Here is a 21,374-nt window from a genome sequence, read left to right as displayed (position 1 = left end):
GTTCGCTCCGCAGGGAGCAGCTCCCATGTCGGGCGGGCGCGTGGCCCGGGGGCGCTGGGGGGGACACGGGATCCCCGGGACGGCCACCGCCTGCCCACCAACGCGGGAAGGCCGCGATACCCCGAGTTGGTTTGGCGCATCCTTGAGCCCAGATTTGTCGATTAAACGTATTTCTGGACCGGGTCTGCAGCTCAGGGGTGAAACGGGCACAGAGAGGAGAGAGCCCAGAACCCCCAACCAAGACGGGACCCTGAGCAGGGGACAGGGCTGTTCCCTCCTGGTTCTGCCACTGGTGAGCAGGAAAAGGGCCAAAAACCTCTGGCAGCGTCGCCGTCCTTCAGGCACCCTGCGAGGAGAGGCCACGCACCCGCAGCTGGCAAAAGGAGGAAAACCCAGCGCTTGCACGATGCTCTTGGGGCACCTTCCCAAGGTTATGGGGCCGCACCGCTGCGGCTCCTGCCTTACCTTTGCTGCAGGGCAGATTCCGGCAGCAGCTGCGGGCTGTATTTTTAGGTATTAATTAGACACTCAATCAAGGGGATTTGCTTTGGGGAGAGCAGCAAGGCCCCCAGGTCTGGATAGAATGACACGACCTTACCCAAGGTGACGGGCACGGGTGGGCTTCGCTGGTGAACGGCATCCCCAGATGCTCGGTCTGCAGCTCTAGAGCAGGTCTGTCGCTGTCTTTGTCTCTCCCCACATTGTGGCAGAGGAGCCCCCACCTCCGCAGCAAACACGGCCGCGCTCCGGCACTGTGGCGTCAGCCCTGTGGGTCCTGCCAGGACGGGACATGCTCGGGTTTGCCGAGCTGAGGACACTCGTGAACCGATCTGAAATCTCGCGTGTTCCCCAGCTGGAGCGGGTGGCTGTGCCCGTCCTTGCGGTGTGGGGACACCCTCTGCGCCGAGCCGCTTGATTAGCCCCTGAGCGATGGTCGGGTCTGAGCCACTGCAGCCTCGGGGGTCCCTTTGCTGGGGGGGCTCTGCAGGGAGGGTGCACAGCCGTTCTTAACTGAGCACCCAGGCCTGACCGAAAGACGCCAAACCACACGGCATCACCGCTGCGATGCCGCACATCCCCTGCCCTGGGCTCAGCCCGGAGCCATCCGCTCAGCCCAGCTCCTGTCCCGCAGGCATGCCACCCTCAGAGGGGTCCCTTGGAATTTAAAGACATGTTTCAGTCCTTCACTGAACCAAGCCCACCCAGGACCGTGCCCAGCCTGTCCCCAGCCTGTCCCCAACACCTCTTCACACCGCACAGCAACCGCATGCATGTCTGTGGCGGATTTTCTCCCCGTGAAGCAGATCAGAGCAACTGCTGTGCTCCAACACGACCAACGTGTGAACCTCCAAGCAACGCCTGCGAAAGCGGCAGGGACAACGCCGTGGGTTTTCATACCGACACAAGAATCTGCCAAGGACCCGTCTCCGCAGACGCCGGCTGCCTCGCGAGAGCATCTGGCGCGGAGTCTGCACAGGACAGATGGAGACGGGAGCTGTTTACTCACACAGCAGCAGCCTGGCTCCCTCCCATTTGGTAGGTGTTCTCCGCAAATTTTGGTGGCGTCTCAAATTCCTTACCCAGGGCTTTAAAGCTTTTGTCTCCGGCCAAGCACGGGCTGAATTCGCTCCAGTTCTTTCCAGGAGACTCTCTGGGAAACAGGCACGCACGCTCCCCAGTGCCAAAGGCTGTTGGTGGAAGAGGAGCGATGCCCTGTCACGATGCTGGACCACAACCGCAGCACCGGAGCAGGCCCAGCACCGCTCGGGGCCCAGACCACCCCCAGCACCTCCAGTTTGGCTTTAGGAACGCCAGTAACAACCAGATTGCCCTGCCGAGGGCTCCCAGAACCACCAGACCCAGCAACCCGACCTGGACCTCAGAGCAGTGGATCTGTCAGCCCTGGAGTCGGCAATGCTGCGGCTGCCCCGGCACGGTGGGTTTGCTCCATGGCCACAGCAGGACCGGCGCCGGCCAAACATGGCCCCTCTGTCCTGCCCAGCTCCAGTGGAGCCCAACGGAAAGGGAAGGGCCAAGCTCCCGCCCTGGGCGCCGCAGAGCTGCTCTGAGCTCTGGCACTGCCACCGGCTCCCTGCCTCCCCAGGAACGTGAGGACGGCGCACGTCGTGAGCATCGCCCTGCTAAATCCTCCCCATTTCCAGCTTCCGAGAGCCACAGCCGCCTCCTCCGCGTGCGCAGCCTGCACAGAAAGCAGCCCGCAGCAGAGCCCAGCCCACAGGACATGGGCTCGCCAAGAACTGCACACCCGAACCAGGGGATGCTTGTGAGTGAGCAGCCTTCGCCATCAAACCAGCGTCTCCACCCCACGGATCAGCCAGAAGGACAGGGACTCCGGGCCATCAGCGGTCACCTACCGCCAGCCCCGAGGACAGAAATCCTGGCTTGCCCTGCCTCCACCGCAGGCGCAGGGCACAGCGTGCCCATGGGAGCCCGCGAGACACCACCAGGCACCCCAAACACGGCATCCACACATCCGACATGGGAGTCCGGGAGCACAGTACCTGTTGGGTCAGACAGACGGCAAACCGTCCCTCGGAGAAACAGCGGGACCCCAGCGGAGGAGGCAGCCGTGCAGAGCACTGCTCCCGGGGCCATGTGAGCCCTCCGGCCGTCCAGGCTGCTCCTCAGCGGCTGCAGGGGCAGAGGAAGGTCCATCCGGCACCGGCAGCATGGTCCATCCGCTCCGGAGCACGGGAAGCGCCCAGCCCGAGCTCCCACGCAGCCCTTCCACATTGCTGCAGCACAAGTCCCAGCCAGAGGCCACCACGTGGGACCAATGGAGACCATCGGCGCTATGGACAACGGGATCAAATACTGCTGGACACGGACCCAGTGCCCGCAGGACAGCGTCAACTTACCCAGGGAAGGAGCGGAGCAGGATCCCAGCACTCGGTATTAAACCGATGCGATGCCTCAGGCCGCTGCATCGGCTTTACTGCAGATTAAAATCGCTCAGAGGGGTCTTCTCACCCCGCTCCAACAGCGCTGAAGGAAACATCCCTCCAGGCCACAACCAGAGAAGCCCCGTAGCCCGCAACGTGTCACCAACCGCCTGGCTCGGCCACCGCGCTCGCGCACCCAGACCCCGACAGCAGACGAGCCCGATCCCCCACCCGCCACAGGCTCCCGACGGCTTCACTTGCCGTGTAAGGAACGTGTAAGGGGAAAAACCCAAGCTAAACAACTCGGGTTTGTCCCGGGAGCAGATGTCAGAAGACTTTCTTTGGCTGGAGCACAAAGGGAACGCAGGTACGTGATGCCATTTTGAAAAGACCAGGAATTCACTACGTATTATTTTTAGACCCCTGCTTATAATTTATTCTGTCATTGCAAAAAAAAGTCTTTTTAAACATCTTTGTACTTTAAACACTAGGAAAATTAAGATAGAGCTTTTTAATATATATATATTTATATATATTTATATATATACACACATACACATATATACATAACGATGCATTTTAAAGTTACTATTTCCTCGGCCGTTACAATGCCGTTCTCTAAATCTCTTGCTCCTGAAATGATCATGACTTGATGCCACTGCTAAAAATATTTCACGCCGTGCGCAAGGAATACCAACAAGACACCGCCAGGCATTGCGGGGTTTGCCACAGAGCTAGAAAGATGCGCTGCCTTTTCTGCATTCATTCTCCAGGCTCCAAAGCAACAAAAATCAGATATTTTTGCAGAGTATTAAGAAAAAGCTGCTGGGTATTGTTGTGCAAAGGCAACGTGACATTTGAGCTCAAGAGAAGATTTGCCTTCATCTCCCTAAAATAAAATAATACAAACCCTCGGAAAAAACCTCATCGCAATTTCGGATTTGAGGTGGCCCCAAGATTTTAAATTCTGGCCAATTCAGAGAGATGTTTGGGGGACGAGAGAGGGGCGGTCATGGGACTGGCGTGGCTTTGCGAAGGATCCTGTTTCCTCTTCCCAGCACGGAGCAGGTCACCATCCACCAGCAGCTGCCTGGCCCCAGCAGTGACCAGCGATGGGGAAAAGCGGTGTCAAGACGGCGTGGAGCCGGCGCGTGGGGCTGCCTGCAGGACCCAGCTCCCTGCCCGCAGGGCTCTGCCTCCACCAGCCGCCGCTCACTTCACCTGCGCCACGATGAACCCCGACTCCCTCATGCTCTCGTAGTACTCGATGGCCAAGGCAAAGTCAAATTCGTTGATGGCTGGCCCGTCGATGGCGATCTTCATTAGGTTGGAGAGACCCTCATCCTTCACGCAGCGCGACTGGCTGCGCTTCAGCAGCTCCCGACCCCGGCTGATCTTCTCAGCGAGAACGGAGCCCAGCGGCAAGGCCAGGGCAATGGCTGCCAGGACAGCGAAGTCTGGGAAGAGCTCATGCATCTCAGAGTTGCTGTAGACCAGCTTGACGCAGAGGTCCTTGAAGGAGAGCTGGCTGAGGCTGAAGACAATCCGCTTGAAGAGAGGGAAATCGCTCAGGGCCCTCTCGCTCACCACCACCCGGGAGTAAGCCTGCAGAAGGAAATTCAGCTCACTGACCCCATAGCTGCCAATGTCCTCCAAAGACTGAGGGTAGCACTTGGGGTTGAAGATGGCTGAGAAGGAGCTGATGGCCTCCAGGATGCTGCTGGGGAACCTGTCCAGCAAGTTGCCCCGCACGCTCTCCAAGTAGCTCTCCTTCAGGCGCTCAAAGTGCTTGAGGTGCACCTTGGAGCAGTTGGCCAACTCAACGCCCTTGTAGTAGAGGCGGCTCTCGCTCTCCCGGTCGTCCTGCGGGTGCTCGTTCATCTCGTTGAGGAACTCCTGGAGGTTCTGGCCGCTGGCGCTCTTCTGGGCCTGCAGGGTGGTGGCTGTGGCGGAGACAATGGGCTTCAGGATGGAGAGGTCAAAGTCTTCAATCTGGAAGAAGCGGCTGAGCTTCTGAAAGATGGGGAGGACATCCAGGAGGATCTTAGTGAAGGCCACAAACTGGAACTTCTTAAGTTCTTCACAGAGGCCATGGGCCACGGGTGACCGCTTTGCCTCGCTCTCCAGCAGTAGCACCAGTGTGGGCCACGATGAATCGATGGCTTCCACAGCTGGGAAAATAGAAGTCCAGTGGATGGCTTTGGGGCTCCCGAGGTCTATCTCGCAGAGGTCCAGGACGCTCCGCAGCTCCTGCAGGCCACCGCTTTCCCCCCTGAAGCTGGAGTAGAGCCTGTATACGGCATCCACCGTGGTCTCGTACTTCTGGAGGTACTCGATGCCGACAATGCTCTCGGCCAGCAGCAGGGAGCTCCCGTGGGACAAGCAGTGCATCTCCGTGAGGAGCGGGCAGAGGGAGGTCAGCGCGGTCCCCACCCCGCTCAGCCGCTCGGCCACCAGCGAGGCGCTGTCGGCGCTGAGCCAGGTGATCTTCATGGTGGGGATGCCAAAGGAGCGCATCACCTCACCCACCTTGCCCGCCACCGTGGAGGCCTCCCCGGCGGGCAGCTCGAAGCTCCCCAGGAAGGTGGCGGAGGTCTGCCCGTTACACGGGGAGACGGTGGTGGTGAACATGGCCAGGCTGCGGTGCTCCAGGACGTCCACCGTCTCGTCCACCACCAGCCCAACAAATGGCGAGGCTTTTATCTTGTGCCTGTCCTCGTTGTGCAGGACCTTGGCGATCGCTGCCTGAGCCAGCGAAAGGGGATGCGGAGGGCAGGCGGGGAGGGAAAGAGAAACACAAATGAACTTCAAAAGCACGCAGGAGACGCACCGCACCCGGCGCAGAGCAAGCTGCAAGGCTCCTGCCCACAGATCTCCCCGAAAGCGGCGCAAGGTCCCAAGTCAGAGAGAAGCCCTTGAGCACGTTGTATCTACGAGTACGTACACAAGCTGGAAATCCCTTTTTTTTGGCCCGATACGCTCTCTCCTCCCGCTCCTGGCCTGCAGCCCAAGCTCTGAGTGAAGCCGCAGAGAGCTTGGGTGTCCCTACCATGGGCCAGGAGGCTGGAGCCCCACGGCTTCACCCCGACTGAACACCACCGAGCCGCCGTCCCCGTCACCCGGGCTCCCAAGACAGGCAAGACGCCCAAAACCTGCTGCCTCAGTTCAAATCGTTGCTACGCTTGACAAGTCAAGCATGGGTAGGAACAGCAGCAAAGCTTCCCGGCATCCCTTCCATCTTTGCTCCGTTTTCCCCTTTGCAGGCAAACGCCCAGTTTGAAGGGAAAACTTCCTCGGTGTGCACGTATGCTGCGAGTAGCGTTCAGGCTGAGAAATCTAACGAGTGGATTTAGTCTATCTGCAGCAAAACGCGGCTCTTTATAGATGTAAAAGCCTGGCAAACAGCCAGGACTCACTAAAAAGTCAATTTGATTTTAACAGGCATGAAGCATTCGTAAAATTAAAAGAATCTTTTCTAAACTTGATCTTTCTGATCACTCAGTTTCGGGCAAAAGAGGAAAAACCCACAGTGCTCGTGTGCTGATCGAACTCCTGAGCGTTCACCCTCCGAGCAGCCTGGGAGGCTGGCGGGAGAGGACGCCTCTGCTCGCCCTGCGTGTCTGGAAGCGCACGCGTGAGCATGAGCCCAAGGCTCCCTTGACGGAGCCCATCGCCTTCTCCTGGTTTGTGAAAACGAGAAATGACACCAACCAAGTGTCGCATCGATGTTTAATGTGGAGGAACTTTCAGTCTCCACTGGGAATACTGGAAACAGGAGTGTCGCTTGCCTCCCTGTTTCATCGGGGCCCGCGGGATGGGAGCTCGCACTTAAGGCTCCTGCAGCACCCGAAACAAAGCCAAGCGGGTGCCGGCCACGCTCAATGGGGTGCTGGGAAGCGCGGAGCTCCCCGCCGCAGCTGGTGAGTGTGGACACCCAACCCGCTCTGCCAAACGCGGTGGGTGAAGGGAGGTGGCCGCGTGGCACCGGCTGGCCCCAAAGCGGCCGTCAGACGCGGGTGCGGAGCCCCCAGCCCGGCATACACACCTGCATCTCCCTGATGCTGCCGGGGTGGTAGTACTCGCTGTGCTCGGAGGCCAGCAGCGCCTGGCACAGGTTGAATTTCTGGAAGTCGAGCAGGGAGGAGCACTTCTCATCTGGGATCTCCTCCTTCGCCATCCAGTAGACGGTGGTGAGGACGGCCACCTTCGCCGGGTTCACCTCCACCTTGATGACCGAGCGCAGCTCCGGGTGGCTGTGGACGCGGGTCTCGAAAGCCAGCTGCTCCCGGTTCACCGCCAGCGCCTGGCGGTGCGCGCCGGAGGTGACGTGCCGCAGCAGGGCGTGGCGCTGGAAGTTGTCCGTGCCCACGGTAAAGGCGTTCTCCGCTTTACCGTGCTTGTTCTTCACCAGCGCCTGCCGACACTCTATGCAAAACATGAGTTTCCTCTCATAGTCAAACTCCAGCCAGGTAAATTCTTCCTTCCAGTGCTCATTGAAATAGCGCTTACACTTTTTATTGGAATTGGAAGTTTCCCCAGCTGGCTTTTTCCCTGGAGGCACCATATTGCTGTGGCTGGGAAATCAAACACTACGGTTGAACCAAAACGTGCCTTGGAGGAGCAGCCTCTACATTTAATTTAGTAAGAAGGTCTATTACAACTCTCCTGGTTCGACTGGAGATGAAAGAGACACAAGGGAAAGGGATTAGGGCCCTGCAAATCTCAGCCTGTGCTCATCGTTTATTCTTGGCTGCTAACGAACAGCCGCGGTGGCACGGCGGCAGCGGCAGCACGCAGGGCAGGGTTGTGCGACAGCCCCAGCGCCGCGTGGCGGGGATCCCACCGAGCACCTCACTGGTGTCACCGGCAGCCCTTGGTGTCAGCGGTGGGACCGGCACGCACGCGTGGTCCTCCTCGAAATCACAGGGGCAGCAAGGCACGCCTCCCATCAGACCAGACCTCCACGCCGCGGCTGGGAGGTCCCACGCCCACGAAGCTGGGAAGGTACGGAACCAGCATTGAACCAAACGTCTGAAATGAGAGCGCTCAGCCCCAGCCGCCGACGGCGAGGGCCGGAGATGCAGAGCTGAGCGAGCGTGACGCAGAAACACGTGCCGGGGGGCTGCACGCACATGTGTGTGTTTTCATCCCTTCGTCCCAGGAAATCGCCACAGCCACCCTGCGTCCCGCGGCAGCAGGGCTGTACTCGGCAGCCCGTGCCCCGGCCCAGCGTCGCGCTGACGCGCAGGGCTCCCCAACACCTACCAGAGCCCGAGCCTGCAGAGCACTTACACACGTACGGAAACCGGGCAGCAAAAGTATTTAAGCATCCACTTAACCCCCTCCCTGTACTTAAGCCCCACTCAGCCCAATCCTCGCATTCTTCCATGAACTGGATTGAAAATAAATCAAACTGAGCCTTGATAAAGGCAGCGGGAGGAAGAGGAGGAGAAGGAACCCAGCACAGGGTGGGGAAGGTGGGGAACCAAGACACAGGAAGGAAAATGGACATTCAGTAGCAGAGCAAGCCAGGGAATGCTGTCAGTCAGTGTGACTTACTGAGAAACCCAGAAGGAACTCGGGATTTTTCCAAAGAAAAAAAAAACAACAAACCAAGAACCAGAGCCATTACCACAGAAGTGGAAAGCCTCACGATTTAGGCGTTAGAGCTCCCGTGGAGCTGGGGTTCCCTCGGGGTGCCCTGGGCAATGCCGGACGGGTGGCAGTGGAGCCACCGGCACCACAGCCATGAGGCTCCCTTCGCCCTGCCACCCTCCCCAGGGCCAAGGAACACCCTCAACCGACAACGGGAGGGGAAGGGGTGACAGTGGCCGTCCTCGGCCCCTGCGCTTCCCCTGCGGTGCCCGGGAGCAGTCCCCATCCTTGCTTGCCGCATTCTGGTCCCCCCAGGTCCAGCCCGGGCCGTGAGTCTTCCCGCAGCTCTGCGGGTTTCTTCTGGCTGCGCCCGGTTCTCAGGGACCCCTCTCCTCCTCCCGATGGAGGCCAGCCAGACCAAAGCCTCCTGCCATGCCGGACGGGAGCAGCGCTCCATCACAGAAACCACAGCAACCTGGTAAAAAGGCATCGAAGGCCAGGAGACCCCTCTCTGTCCAGAGAGGAGAACACCAGCCCCCAGACAGGAGCTGGCAGAGGAGCAGAGATGGGTGCTGCGAGGCTGGCACGGTGCGGACCCTCGGCGCCCGTATTTCCCATGGCTTCTGTTCAAGCTGCGTCACGGCCCTGGCTCCCGGAGCAGCCCCGTCCCAGCTCACCAGGCACATGTGCATCTTCAGAGCGTTACCCTCCGCTCCCAGCCCCGGGAGCTCTGACCTCCAGCAAGCCGGGAGCTGCCAGCCAGCTCTGCACGGGCAGGGGGACAGGGACAGAAGGACCCGAGCAGCCAGCCCAGCTCAGAGTAGGGCTTTGCTAGTCCAAAATTTGGCCTGCAGCTGCTTCCTCGGGCTGGTCTAAGAGCCGCACCGCAGCTGCCGAGCGCCGGCCAGAGCAGGGTCTCCTCAGAAGCACGTTCATTAGGAATCTGCGACGGACTTGTCACATGAGAGTCAAAGCCCAGACCTGTCCTGCTGAACGTTTCCTCTGCAGTTGCCAGCACCCATCAGACGTTCCCCAGGGACGCAGGCTCTGCCAGGGTCGGGATCGTGCCAGCAGCCTGGCGAGGCTCAGGGCTCGCGCCGAAGCTGGACGAGGTGCCTGCGCCCAGGGACAGCTCTGCCACCTTTGACAGCCTCGCTCGTGGTTCACGTGCCCAGCCCGCCCCAGCCCTGTTGACCCCGTCGCCGCGCCGGGCAGGCGTCGAGCTTGGCACGCCCCGGCTGCAACTGGGGCAGTGTGCGGCCCCGGGGGGGTGGCTTCCTCTGTTCCCTCCCTGTCACCCACCCCATTTGCTCCCAGTGCCAAGCACTCGCTCCAGCAAAAACTGCTACCGTGAGAAGGAAAAAAAATAAAATAAAATAAAAGCAGCAATTCGTGTCTGGGGTGCACTGGGCTGGGAGAGCTCGGGATGGAGCAGAGCACCAGCCCCGGGCACCCTTCACCGTGCACATCGCTGCCGGCCTCGGGAAAAGCCAGCGTTTGCTCGGGGACCCAGCGGCGTGTGTGGGGAGCGAGGGTGACCCCACCGAACCCCCCAGCCGGGGCGGGAGCGCTCTCCATGGGGAAGTTTGGCCAGGGTTTGCTCGCAAGAGGACGAGCCGCTGCTCCCAGCCTCGCGCCCGGGCGCATCAGCGGCCCCGGCTGCCGGACACCCGGTGCCCGGCCGGGCGAGGGCGAGCGGGGCAGGACGCGACCCCCGCACCCGGCCCTGCGTGCCCCACCCGCACGCCCGCCCTCCCCCTACATACGTACCATTGAAAGGCTGCCATAAGCTTGGGGGTGAGGGGGCTTGCCAACTTCCCAGATAATAGGAAAAAAAAAAGAAGGAAAACCTAATTAAAAAAAAACACCAAACCCAGCCAAACGATGCCAAGCCAAACCAAACAAAAAAAAAAAAGAAATAAACCCCAGAAGCTCCCGGGAGGTCGGGAGCCGCAGCGCAGCCCCCGCCCCCGCAGCCCCCTCGGTGCTCGCAGCCGGACGCCCCACCGGAGCCGGCGGCGGCGGGAACAAAGGCAGCGGCTGCCGGCCCGCGCTCACGGGAGCACGGGAGCAGCCATCTTGCGGCGGGGACTGTCTGGCGGCGCCGCTGCTCCCGGCAGCCCGCGGCGGCAGTGGCCACTAGCGGCGGCCAGGAACCGGGAAGGCCGCGTGGCCCCGGTCTGGCCACCGGGAAGGTGGGCGAGGTGGCCGGGCGAGGGGCTGCAGCCCCTCCACCCCAGGGAGCAGGAACGCGTGGGGCTCGGCCCCCGGCACGCCACCCGCGTCCCCTTGCCGGGACGCCTTCCCCCGAGACGTGGGGCGCGCAGTTCGGGGACCCCCAGCCCGGGTCCCTCGGCCGAGGGCTGAGCGCACACAGCGGGACAAGCTGCAAAGGCTCGTCCAGCCGGGATGGGTGTCCCCAGGTTTGGGCAGAGCCGGGACCCCAGCACCCTGCGAGCGGGCAGCCGGGGGGCAAAGCAGCTCTCCAGGCCTGCCCGCAGCCGCCGAGCTGTCACAAAATCCGGGTCCGAGCCCCTGGGCGCACGCTGCAGCGGGGCTCGAACCAAGCACCCGCCCAAACCCCATTTGACGGCGGTCCTGGCCCGTAGCCGCGGGACCAGCATTGGGACTGGCGCTGGCACCCACTCCCTCAGGTGGGGCTCCCTAACGAGCACGGCGGCTCCACTAATGCCAAACCCCCTTCTCTTAGCACTAAACACAGATGAAATTTAGAGCTCCTCAACTTAGGATTTTACACCAATATTGCTTTCCTCCACACAAGGTTCCCGACGACACTAAAATCCCAAAGAGCACCGGTGTTGCGCGGGACCCCCGATGGGAACAGCCCACCCACTCCGCAGCCCCTCAGCACGGACACGGTGCCCGGGCGCTGGGGGATGCTCTCAGCCCTGACTCCCCCTTCTCCTGGCGTAGTCAGGCCCCTCAGTCCGTGCCTGGATTAGGAGCTGCATTGTACCTGGCTCTGGCTGGCTCCACACCAGGGAGGGGACGACAGCCCCCGAATTCCTCTCTTTAAGCCCCTCAACATGTCCCGGGGCAAGAGGCTCTTCCTGCTCGGGACATTCCTGCCTGGCCACCTCGGCCCAGGGTTAATGCTAACAGGAGCTGGGTGAAACCAGAGAGGGGCTCCCAGGGGTGAAAATATGCACTATTTATTCTTGTGCTAATGCAAGGCAGAAAAGAGGACTTAGCCTTTTTAATCAGTTTTCAGGCAGGAGGCTGCCGCATCCCCTGGTTCGGAGCAGGGATTGCAAAGGCCAGCCGTCCCAGGACAAGAAGCAGCAGGGGCCGGTAGCACCGGCAGCGCTTGGCCCCTGCACTGGGACCCATCGAAAGCACCGGGGGATTCCATCCGGGAACACCTTGTTTCCCCACCCCGGTTCCTAAAGGGAGCAGCCCAGTCCGATCCCGCACCCACGGAAGAGGCACCCAAACCTGGAGCAGAGGGATGGGGAGGGAGAGCGCCAAGGAGCCCCACGCAAAGTCCTGGAAAACAGGCGGATTTGGGAAAAGCACTCACTGCCCATCCTTCCCTCCGCTTTCACCAGCACCAGATACACGCACGGTCGTTTGCAACTACCACGAGTGAAAGGGAGACAGGCAGGAAAAATCTGCAGCGGGGAAACAAAACCGCTCAAAAAAAGCAACAACGGGGACGAGTCAGGACACCAAAATCCCGCTGGGCAAACCAACCACGGCAGCACGCGGCATCGCAGCACGGCCCAGGCTCTTCTCTGAGCGTGGCCAGAAAATGGCCCCTGACCCTGGCGAGTGCCCCTGCCCTTGCGTCCCTGCAAGACGTCAGACGTCCTTCCTAAAGGAGCCGAAATGGAAATACTTCTTACTCCTCTGCAGCAGCAGCCTTGGTTTGATTTGATCGTTGCTATTTTTCTCCCTCGTGACGTGCCTAGAGAGCTCGGCGGGCAGGTGCCCCGTCTGCACGCGCACATTTATCATCAGCATGGCACGAGGGCGGCCGCTGCCCCATGAGCCACAGTTTCCACCGGAGCCCTGCGCCTTTGACGGCCGAACCGGACCTGGGGCACGCAGCTCCCGCTCGGGATGCCGAGGGGCCAGGCCCTGGCACCCCCTTGCCGCACTTCAGCCCGGTGCCCATCGGCTGCGTTTCCCCAAGGGTTTTTCATTGCAATCTGTACGCAGCCGAACAGAAGAGACTGAAAATGCAGTCGTACTACCCCAAAAAGATATCAAATCCCCAAACAACTGATGCTGGCAGCCCTGGAGAGCCCCGTCCCCCGGCAGCTCACCGCACGGTGCCCGGCTGCCCCTGTGCATGGGGACAGGGCCGGAGAGCCCCCACACGCTGCCCGAGGGCCGCGGTGTCGGTGCAGCACCCGGAGGGTTTTGGGGGTGAGAAGGCGCATGCTGCCCTGCAGGTCCCCGCTCCCCTTCTGCGACAGGGCCCAAAAAGAGCTGAGGGGTGCACGGGAGGGCGCACAGCAGCCCCCCCAGCCCCACTGCGCCTGCCGCCGCAGCGTCCCTCGCACCCGAAGGTGCTGACAGTTCGATTTAATGTCCGCTGTGCATGGCGGAGGAAGGCAGGCTGTGAGGAGCCGCTGTCTTGCGTAGGAGAGAGCCATCCCTCCGCGAGGGAGACAGTGCTCAGCACCGTGTCAGCTCAGACAAAATAAAAATACTTCTGCGCCCCCCCCCGCCCCGGCATCCGCTGCCTGGATGGGCAGAGCTGGCTGCTCGCACGGGATCACTGCGGAGGCTGGAGGGTGACGGGGAGGAGCGGGTGCCCCGGCGTAGAGAATGGGACGGGATGCACCCTGATGTTTCCCTGCTGCGTCGCAGCTCTCCTGCGCATCTCCGGGGTGCGTGGGGTGTAGGGGGGCTGCTCCTGGGCTGCTGCTCCAGGCACAGGGGCTCTGGCTTGGGCAGCTCAGGTCCTTGCAGAGTGGCCTGGGTGGGCAGCGGGTCTTGGAGACCACGGGGTGCTCGTGGAGCAGGAAGCCCCCCCAAGCAGCTGACACAGGGACCCCCTCCATCCCCCAGCCATTACCAGCTCGCAGGATGCTGCCTCGCGCCGCCTTCCCCCGCGCAGCCTTGTCACAACCTTTTGCTGCGTGACTTGAGCTGGCAGGGAATGAGCCTTGAAATAAACTCAGATGACATCCCTGCCAACTCCCGGGCACAGCCACAAACTGGATTATTTGTCTGGGCTGGGGAGGTGGGGGCCCGTGCCCCTCCAGGCTAACACTCCTCCGACCAGAGACAGGGCCAGTTTTCTCCCTGCGATGCAGCAGCCGAGAAGGGCAAAGCCTTTTTGTTGAGGAGCAAGAGCAAACGCAGAGACAAGGCAACCTCCCACCCTGGGCTCCCTCCCAGTCCTCAAAAGGCAGCACCCAGCACCCCGGGAGCTGCAACCCCACACAACCGGTGTAATGAACCATTTTTGGGGAGCAAACTGGACGCAGGAGTGGCTCTGTGAAGCCCCTTTTCCACCCTGTGCCCACAAGTGCCAAGCCCACCTCCTCTTGGATTTTAATTCCCAGCTCTGCCCGGATGTCAGCTAACGATTTGAAAAAATCAGAATTCAGCCATGCCTCCCACTTGCAGACCCCCCGACCAGCTCGGCGTCCCCCACACCACTGCTGCCAGCGTCGGCGCAGCCCAGCCAAGGCTCCGTGACGGGCACCCAGGAAGGAGCCGGGGTAATCCCGACGCGGGGCGGCGGCAGAAAGAAGGCACCCAGCACTCATCCGGGCTCTGCTCCCCAAAACCCTGCCCACCATCCCCCTCTCCTCTGGGGCGTGGGGGTCCTTCCGAAATGCGGAGAGCCCAGAGGGGAGACCAGAGCCCTGGATTAGTTCAGCCTTTACTCTGGGCATCGTTTAAATCCTAAAAATTACAGCCGAGTCCAACTCATTACGGCCAGGGAGCGACTGACAGAAATGAAAAGAGAGAAAAGATTCTGAAATTGATGCTTTCTCACTGTTCAGTGTAATAACCAATTTAGAACAAATTAAGGGGCTCCCGTCTCTACCAGCCTTTTCAGTTGCCTCTGAGCCAACGCACATTTTTCACAGCGCAGCGTCTCCTCCATTAGCCGTGAAAATTAACGATTTCTCTTACTGAAGCACCTGAAGGCAGGTGCCTCCTTCACGCCCTTCCCCAGGGCCCCCAGCGAGCAGAGCCACAGCCACGAGGGGACCGAGGGGCTCGGCCAGGGTAAGTGACATGGCCGGGGCCACCCGGCAGTCGGTGGCAGAGCCGCGGGAGGGTGGCAGCCCCCTCTCACGTCCCACATCAGACGTGCCGGGAAGCGATGCACGCAGACCACCGCGGCGAGGCCCAAACCACCGCGCGTAAGGGCGTCACAGTTGTGCCCGACGCCCCGCCAGCGCTGAAACCACTTCAGCCAGTCCCTCCCAGCTTTGCTCAGGGGGGCAAAACGGGAAATCGCCCCGCTTGGAGGGGGTCCCGCCGGCTCAGACCTCAGGGGTGCAAGTCCTGGGGGGCTGAGAGGACTTTCAAACCCCAATCTATTTACATATTTCCCCCACTTCTAAGTTTTATAACAGTCAAAGCCCTTCGCCTCCCTCGCCCGCTCGCAGCGTTATTTCCCGGGCGCCCCGAGCACAGCGCCCGCTGCCTTTGCGCTGACAGCTGCAGAAGCGTGTAACTCCCCAGCGCGCTGCCCCGGGGCCAGGCTGGCCGTACCCAGGGTTTGGAAGCAGGCACACATCTGTCATCATTTTTTAATTAGATTTTTTATTTCCTACCGCTAGTATTTCACTGCAATTTCCGCCACTCCTACCCAGACCGTGCTAATATAACCACTTCGGAGAAGAGTGGGAACAGCCAGCCTACTCGTTCTAACATCCCGCTCAGAAAACGGAAAAAAAAAAAAAAAACAAGCAATCTGTTAAATACCCAGCCCCTGCAGTCATGACCAGCTGATGGACATTGGGCGGGCACTGGAATGGACCATCAAAGCCTCCTGCCCGCAGCGCAGCCGCCAGCAGCCTGCTGGGAGCATCCTCGCTGCAGAAACTTCAAAAAAAAGTTCACAGTTTGCTCAAAACACCCGTTAGCAACCCACCGCTCCGACAAGGTGAGGCAGAATTAAAAATGGTCTAAAAAAAATAAATAAATAGTGAATTATACCCTTGGCTTGATGCTGGAAACGCAGTGATATTTTCTAGCCCACATCATACTGGAGGTCAAGATTAGATGACAGCTTGATCTAAAAATACTCCGAAGGGGAGGCTGAGGCTGCCGGAGGAGCTCAGAGCCCCCCGTGCCTCCCTGGGTGTCGCTCACGGTGGGAACCAGGGGACAGATGCTTTCCCCAGGACATTTCTCGGAGCAAGCCCCTGGCGATCAAAACAGCTGCTGCGTTTACAGGGAAATCCACCCAAAACAGCCTCAGGGAAAGCTCAGCCCCACCATCGGACAAAGGAGCCCCAAAGCCAGACCCAGCGCTGGGTGGGGACAGGCTCCCTTCTCCCTCAGCCCCTCCACAGACCCAAAGCCTCATTAAGCAGCCAATTAACAACAGCAAGCTCGCAGCAGCAGCATCAGGACCCACGCCTGGTCCCACGCTGCGCTGCCCGCCACCGGTTTGCGCCGCAGCACGGAGTGAAGCCAGGTGACCACAAAACCCCACGTTTTTGAAGAGAGATTTCATACCTAGCGAGGGAGAGGATGCCTGGCCCTCGCCGGCAGCAGCCACCGCATTTCCCTACCCAGAGTGCCACGGCCCCGCGTCCGCCCCGGCACCAAGATCGACAGCGAGCCCCTGGCACCATGCGAGGCAGTGCCAGTTCAAAACTGAAGCTTTAGTGGTTTTACAACGTTTCCTACACGTTTGAGACCACAAGGCTAAAAGCAAGCTTTAGGGAGGTTGATTTTTTTTTTTTTTTTTTTTTAAAACCTGACAAGTATTCCAGACAAATATCCCAAGTAGCGTTACAGATTCCAAAGATACAGGGAAGGACAGCTCACGGAGCAAAGACTGAGTTTCAAACTATCAGAAAAATTGAAGTGATCCACAGGAGACAGCTGACGGGCAGGACTGCAGCTCGAAGAACGCCACCCGCGGTTCCTACAGCCACGGGCACCCATGAGCACACGCCAGCAACACGCCACCCGAGGAAAACGAGCGGCCTGGAAGCATGTAGAGACACATGCTCACATGTATGTGCACGCCGCATGTGTATGTATATGCATGGAGAGAACCAGCACCGCTGCCCGCAAGGACCCCCAGCGCAGGCGATGCTCCGTCCCCAGCAAGCTGCTGGAAAGTTAACACCGATAATAAAACCGCCAGCCCCGCATCTGTGCGTGGAATGCGTCCGAGAGCAGCATTACGCCCCGCTTGCTGCCGCAGCTCTGCTCCGCGAGCCCGAGACACCCAAAGCACCCCCACCCGTGCCGCCGGTCGCTCCCCCCCAGCCTCGCTTCACACAAAAAGCATCAAACATTCGCGTGGCGGGCACAACAGAAACAGAAACCGGAGCTGACCCCCAAACGAAGAGCAAGGGCAAAAATAAAGCCGTGTCAGCGCACGACCCGTTTCTTCCTCTTTTCGCAGCCCTGGGAAAAATCAATAAGATGCAGTGAGTCAAACTCAGCTTGAATCCCGTAAGTAATTAGGATTAGCAGGCTGGGAGCCGGAGAAACAGGCTGCATGTGCGCCTGGGCTGGCAGGGACCATTTTGTGGGTGTACGGTACACGGCTTAGTTGATGCAAATAAAAAGAACAGCTTTTTAAATGGGTTTTCGGGCAGGATGGCGATAGGGAACCGCAACGACCTGATTTGCTTAGAAAGAAGAAAATCTCACGAGGGCAAATTAGCACGCTGAAGCCTGGATGGGAGCAGGACGGGGACCCCCAGGTGAATCAATATTGGAATTTGATGCTGAGGCTGTTACCAGCCCCTCTCTCCCGAGCCCGGACTCCTCAAGCACCACGTATTTCTGGAGCAGTAAACAACCCACCTCAATTTTTCGCTATGAAGTTAAGCCTGTGGTCAAAATTGCCAAGGGGAGCAAAGGCACCCCCTCCCCGTAACCTTAGCGGAACCACCCAGGAGAGAAACAATTAGATAGACATTTTTTTTTTCCTTAAAGAACAACTCATACCTGGATTTATTTCCATTTCCTCAAGCCCAAGTAACTCGGCAAGAGCCGGCTGCCTGCGGGAACGCTCCAGTTGGGTCCGTGCGGGCAGGAGCATCCCCGGGACAGCAGCAGGGTGAGGGTCCTCCACCATGCCCCCCCCCGCCCCGGCCGGACCCCTTCCAATGGCACCCAGACCCCTTCCCATCGCCCCCGCAAACCCCCCTGCGCACCGAGCTCCGCAAACGGCTTTTCCTGCGGATTAACGGGAGCGGGGGGCGATGGCGGGGGGTGGGGGGGGCGGGTGGGGAAGGGGGGCTGCTCCCGCGGGGGAGGGAAAGTTGCGTTTCACCCACCGAGAAGCATTTTCGGATCCGGTGTCCTCGCCTCAGCGCTGCTGGTGCCTCCGGCTCGCCCGGCTGGGCTGCGGGGAGGGCGGGGAGGGGCGGGGAGCGAGGGGAGGGGAGGGGAGGGCCGCCCGCAGCCCCCGCACCCCCCCATCAGCAGCTTCGAGCCCCTCGCCCCCGCGTCCGGCCCCGCCTCGGCCCAAGCCGGGACGCGGGGTGCGGGGGGAGAAGCAGCCGGAGGTGCCGGGATTAACGGGGGAGCAGCCCCCCCACCCAGGATCTCCGAGTGACCCCCCCCAAGGGGGCTGTGATGGGGCAGCGATGCCCCCACCCCCGGCTTTGCTCAGGGAGGGGAGGCTGCCCCCCACCCCCAGGAGCGGCTCCCCAAAATCCCCCAGTGGGGCAGGGTCACACGTGGGTGGGATGCGGGCAGCCCCAACCTGACCCCAGCAGCCTCGTGGGCCCGGGGAGCCCATCCCCACCCTGGTCACCCGCGCACCCCTCAGCTTTTGGGGTTCACAGCCAAGACACCGGCGCTTGTCCGAGAGCAGCGCCACGAACTCGTCCCTTTTCCCCCTGTCCACCCGAGAGAGGCCCGAGCGTCCCAGCCAGCCCCACGCCATCCCTCGGGTGCCAGACAACCGGCAGAGGCGACGCGGCCCCGCGGGGAAAGGGGCAACGAGGGCTGCGCGGCCCGGGAGCCGCGTGCCCCTGCCCAGCGTCCCCACCTGGGCCCCGAGCGCTGGAAACACGCAGAGTCCCACGCGGCTGCGGCATCACCTCATGGGGTGACGTGGGTGGATGGGGGGCTCACCCCAGCCCCCCGTGATTGGGGTTTGGTGTAAGCCCCAGAGCCCACGGTTTGCTGCCCTCCCCATCGTTTTTGGCTGAGGCAGTTGGACGCCCCGATGGCAGCACCTTCTCCGTGCTGAACCCACAGCCTCCAGCGCTTCTCAGGAGGGAAGGTTCAGAGTCGATTGCGCGGTGCTGCTAAAGAGGGAAACAATGACAAACCCCCCTGCGAAAAGAGGAAACATCCATGTCCTCCCGGAGCAGCTTGGGGACGAAAGGGAGGCGAGCACAGGGAGGGATTTAGTGCTTCCCTCCAGCCAGACAACTCAGAGTTGGGCAGCGACCCCTCTCCTCCAGCCACCAGCCGAACAAAACCGAAGATGGAAACCACGAGATGCCAAATTCCCTTCCCAGGCGCCGCAGCCAGACCAGGCGCTCTCGGGGTAAATTCTAACATTTTGGTGCTCCGTGAAGCACTCAAAATGGTCAGGGCCCCCCTGCGCGTGGGTCCTGCTCCCAACACCCACACGGCTCGGGTGGCACCGGGGCAGCGCCGGCAAAGCCCCGAGCACGGCGGTGGCAGCGTGCCGACGCACCGGGCACTCACGTTCCCACCATGGGGTATTGCTTTTGGGGTTGGGAGCAGCAGCGGTGAGTTGAGCCGGGGCACTCACTAATCTGGGATTGACAGCTGGGCCCGCGCCGCCTGTTGCCAGCCTCCTGGCAGGCTATTTAAACCCGATATTAATTTGTTTAATGTCATCAGCAGTTCGGCGTTACTGCAAGCAAGCATCAAGCAGAGAGGGGAGCGGAGGTGTAAAGACCGGGAGGAGCGGGGGGCTGACAACGACCCGGGGGCTAGTCTTTCCCTTAGGATGACCGCAAGCCACAGGCAACTTTGACATCTCCTGACCTCCAGCCCCGCTGGCAAGGACCGACCGGACAGCCGGATGGCCCTGAACCCCCACACTCCATCCTCCGCCCGGCCTCACGCCCAGCCCTGCGCAGCCCCTCCGGTTCTGCGCAGCCGTTTCATCAATAAACAATCCCCCTGCTCCGGCCGGTGCCGATTTTACCCCACCCAGGTGCGCAGGTCCTGGCTGGCATCGCTGCGCCTGAAAGGGTCGAGCTGGTGGGACGTGGAGGGGAGGGAGAGAGGAACGGCGGCGTGGGATGGTGGCATGTCACGGCCGAGCCTTTGAGGCCAGCTGGAGCAGAGGCTAATTGCAGGTAGTGATTACAGACCCCTGCCATTAACGCCTCTTGCCCTCCCCTGCCCGGCCGCAGCGGATCACTGAAATTTCCCAGCAACGCAGCGTGGGTCTGGCCAATGCATAACTTGCTATATTTGTACGCGAACCCCAGCACGGGCCGACGGCAGCAGCGCAAACCCACCCACTGGGCCCAGACCCACGTTGCCCTCCCGAGGGCATCGCCAGCCACCCCGCACCCAGTGGGGACCAAAGCCCGCGGCCAATGCTTCCCACAACGTCCTCCGTGCGACGGAGCTGCCGCTGCCGAGCATCTTCACCCAAGCCTGCCCAGGGGCCCATGACAGCTGGCTGCATAACAGCGTGGGAGGCAATAAAAAAAAAAAAAATAATCAAAGCCCACGGGCATTGTTGAGTCAGACGCTGCGCACCCCCCGCGGTCACTACTTTTCGATACCTAACCTCAGGGGCCCTGACGGCAGAGCGTTAGGAGAGCGCGGTGAGGAAAGCGGAGGCAAGGCTGCCTGCCCCAGCGTGGCCGCAGCCCCCTGGCAGTTCCCAGCCTGCAGCTCATCACGCACATCCCGGGAAAGGCAAATCCCAAACATGCAGTCAGAGCGGGAGCGTTCGCCTCTGCTCACCATAGAGACGGGCTTGCTCGGGCAAGTCTGCTCGAGCCGAGCCTGCAGCTCAGGCTCAAAGGGAAAGGGAGGGCAGGGAGATGGAGACGGTGCTTGGGACGCAGAACAGGTCCGGCTGGGATCCATCAGGCCCGGTTTGGGCACGGGCTGTCCCTAACGCCACCGATTCTCTGGGCTCTTTGTGAGGACAGGCTCCAGGAACCACAGAGCGATTACTCTGAAACCTACTGAGGGCAGCGTTAAACTCCTTGCTGGCTGAGAGATAACCAGGACAGGCTCTCCACAGCCTTAGACTCCAAAAGCAGCCTGGCAAATAGAGACCAGAATTGGGCAATGAACACATCAATAAACGAGAAGGGAGACAGAGGGATAAAAAAAAAAAAAAAACCAGCAGGAAGCCCCCCCCCGCCCAGGTCTGCCGAGCCTTTCTGGCTGACTTTGTTCACCAAGGATTTAGGGTATAATTTGGGGGTGAAAGATGCCAGATAGGATCAAGACCGATCCAGCTGGAGGAGGTGTATCGGCTTTCTTCCGCTCCGTAACTTGAGCCCCGGCAGAAGCAGTGGGCTCAGGTGCGGAGCGCCGCTGGCGGTTCATCCCGCCAGGCCGGGAAGGCGGGCGCTGACCTTTCCCGCTCCCGAGTTTGCTCAGGATTAAGATAACATATTTTCAGGGCTGAATCCTCCCCCCCGGGGGGTTCTCACACAAAGACGACGGGGTTTGCGGCTCGCGTTCCCCCCCCTCCCCGATAAACAGGGACCAGGTCAAACCGCC

The 21,374-nt window shown here is 60.8% G+C and overlaps 2 protein-coding genes across 7 annotated transcripts in view; both read right to left on the bottom strand.

The window, feature by feature from the left end:
- Positions 1–21,374, bottom strand: part of ZNF385C (zinc finger protein 385C) — a 54,480-nt gene that overhangs the window by 14,970 nt on the left and 18,136 nt on the right. The gene's annotated exons all lie outside the window — the stretch shown is intronic.
- C25H17orf113 (chromosome 25 C17orf113 homolog) lies at positions 3,400–10,400 on the bottom strand. 5 transcript variants are annotated; one of them, XM_086766513.1, is made up of 4 exons: positions 10,269–10,392; positions 7,413–7,577; positions 6,949–7,328; positions 3,400–5,648 (listed from the first exon to the last, which is right to left on the bottom strand). In XM_086766513.1, exons 3-4 carry the CDS (start codon positions 7,078–7,080, stop codon positions 4,116–4,118), a joined length of 1,665 nt encoding a protein of 554 aa, XP_086622639.1. In that variant the 5' UTR covers positions 7,081–7,328; positions 7,413–7,577; positions 10,269–10,392; the 3' UTR covers positions 3,400–4,115. The 5 variants fall into 5 exon arrangements, with proteins under 5 accessions (XP_086622639.1, XP_086622640.1, XP_086622636.1 ...); XM_086766514.1 differs by having other exon boundaries at positions 7,413–7,477; positions 10,269–10,306; XM_086766510.1 differs by having other exon boundaries at positions 6,949–7,477; positions 10,269–10,400.

The sequence above is a fragment of the Chlamydotis macqueenii genome, chromosome 25 (genome assembly GCF_036417535.1).
Source record: "Chlamydotis macqueenii isolate bChlMac1 chromosome 25, bChlMac1.mat, whole genome shotgun sequence".
Taxonomy (NCBI): domain Eukaryota; kingdom Metazoa; phylum Chordata; class Aves; order Otidiformes; family Otididae; genus Chlamydotis; species Chlamydotis macqueenii.
The sequence above is the reverse complement of the archived record's forward strand: the minus strand, read 5'-3'. Positions and strand labels throughout refer to the sequence as shown.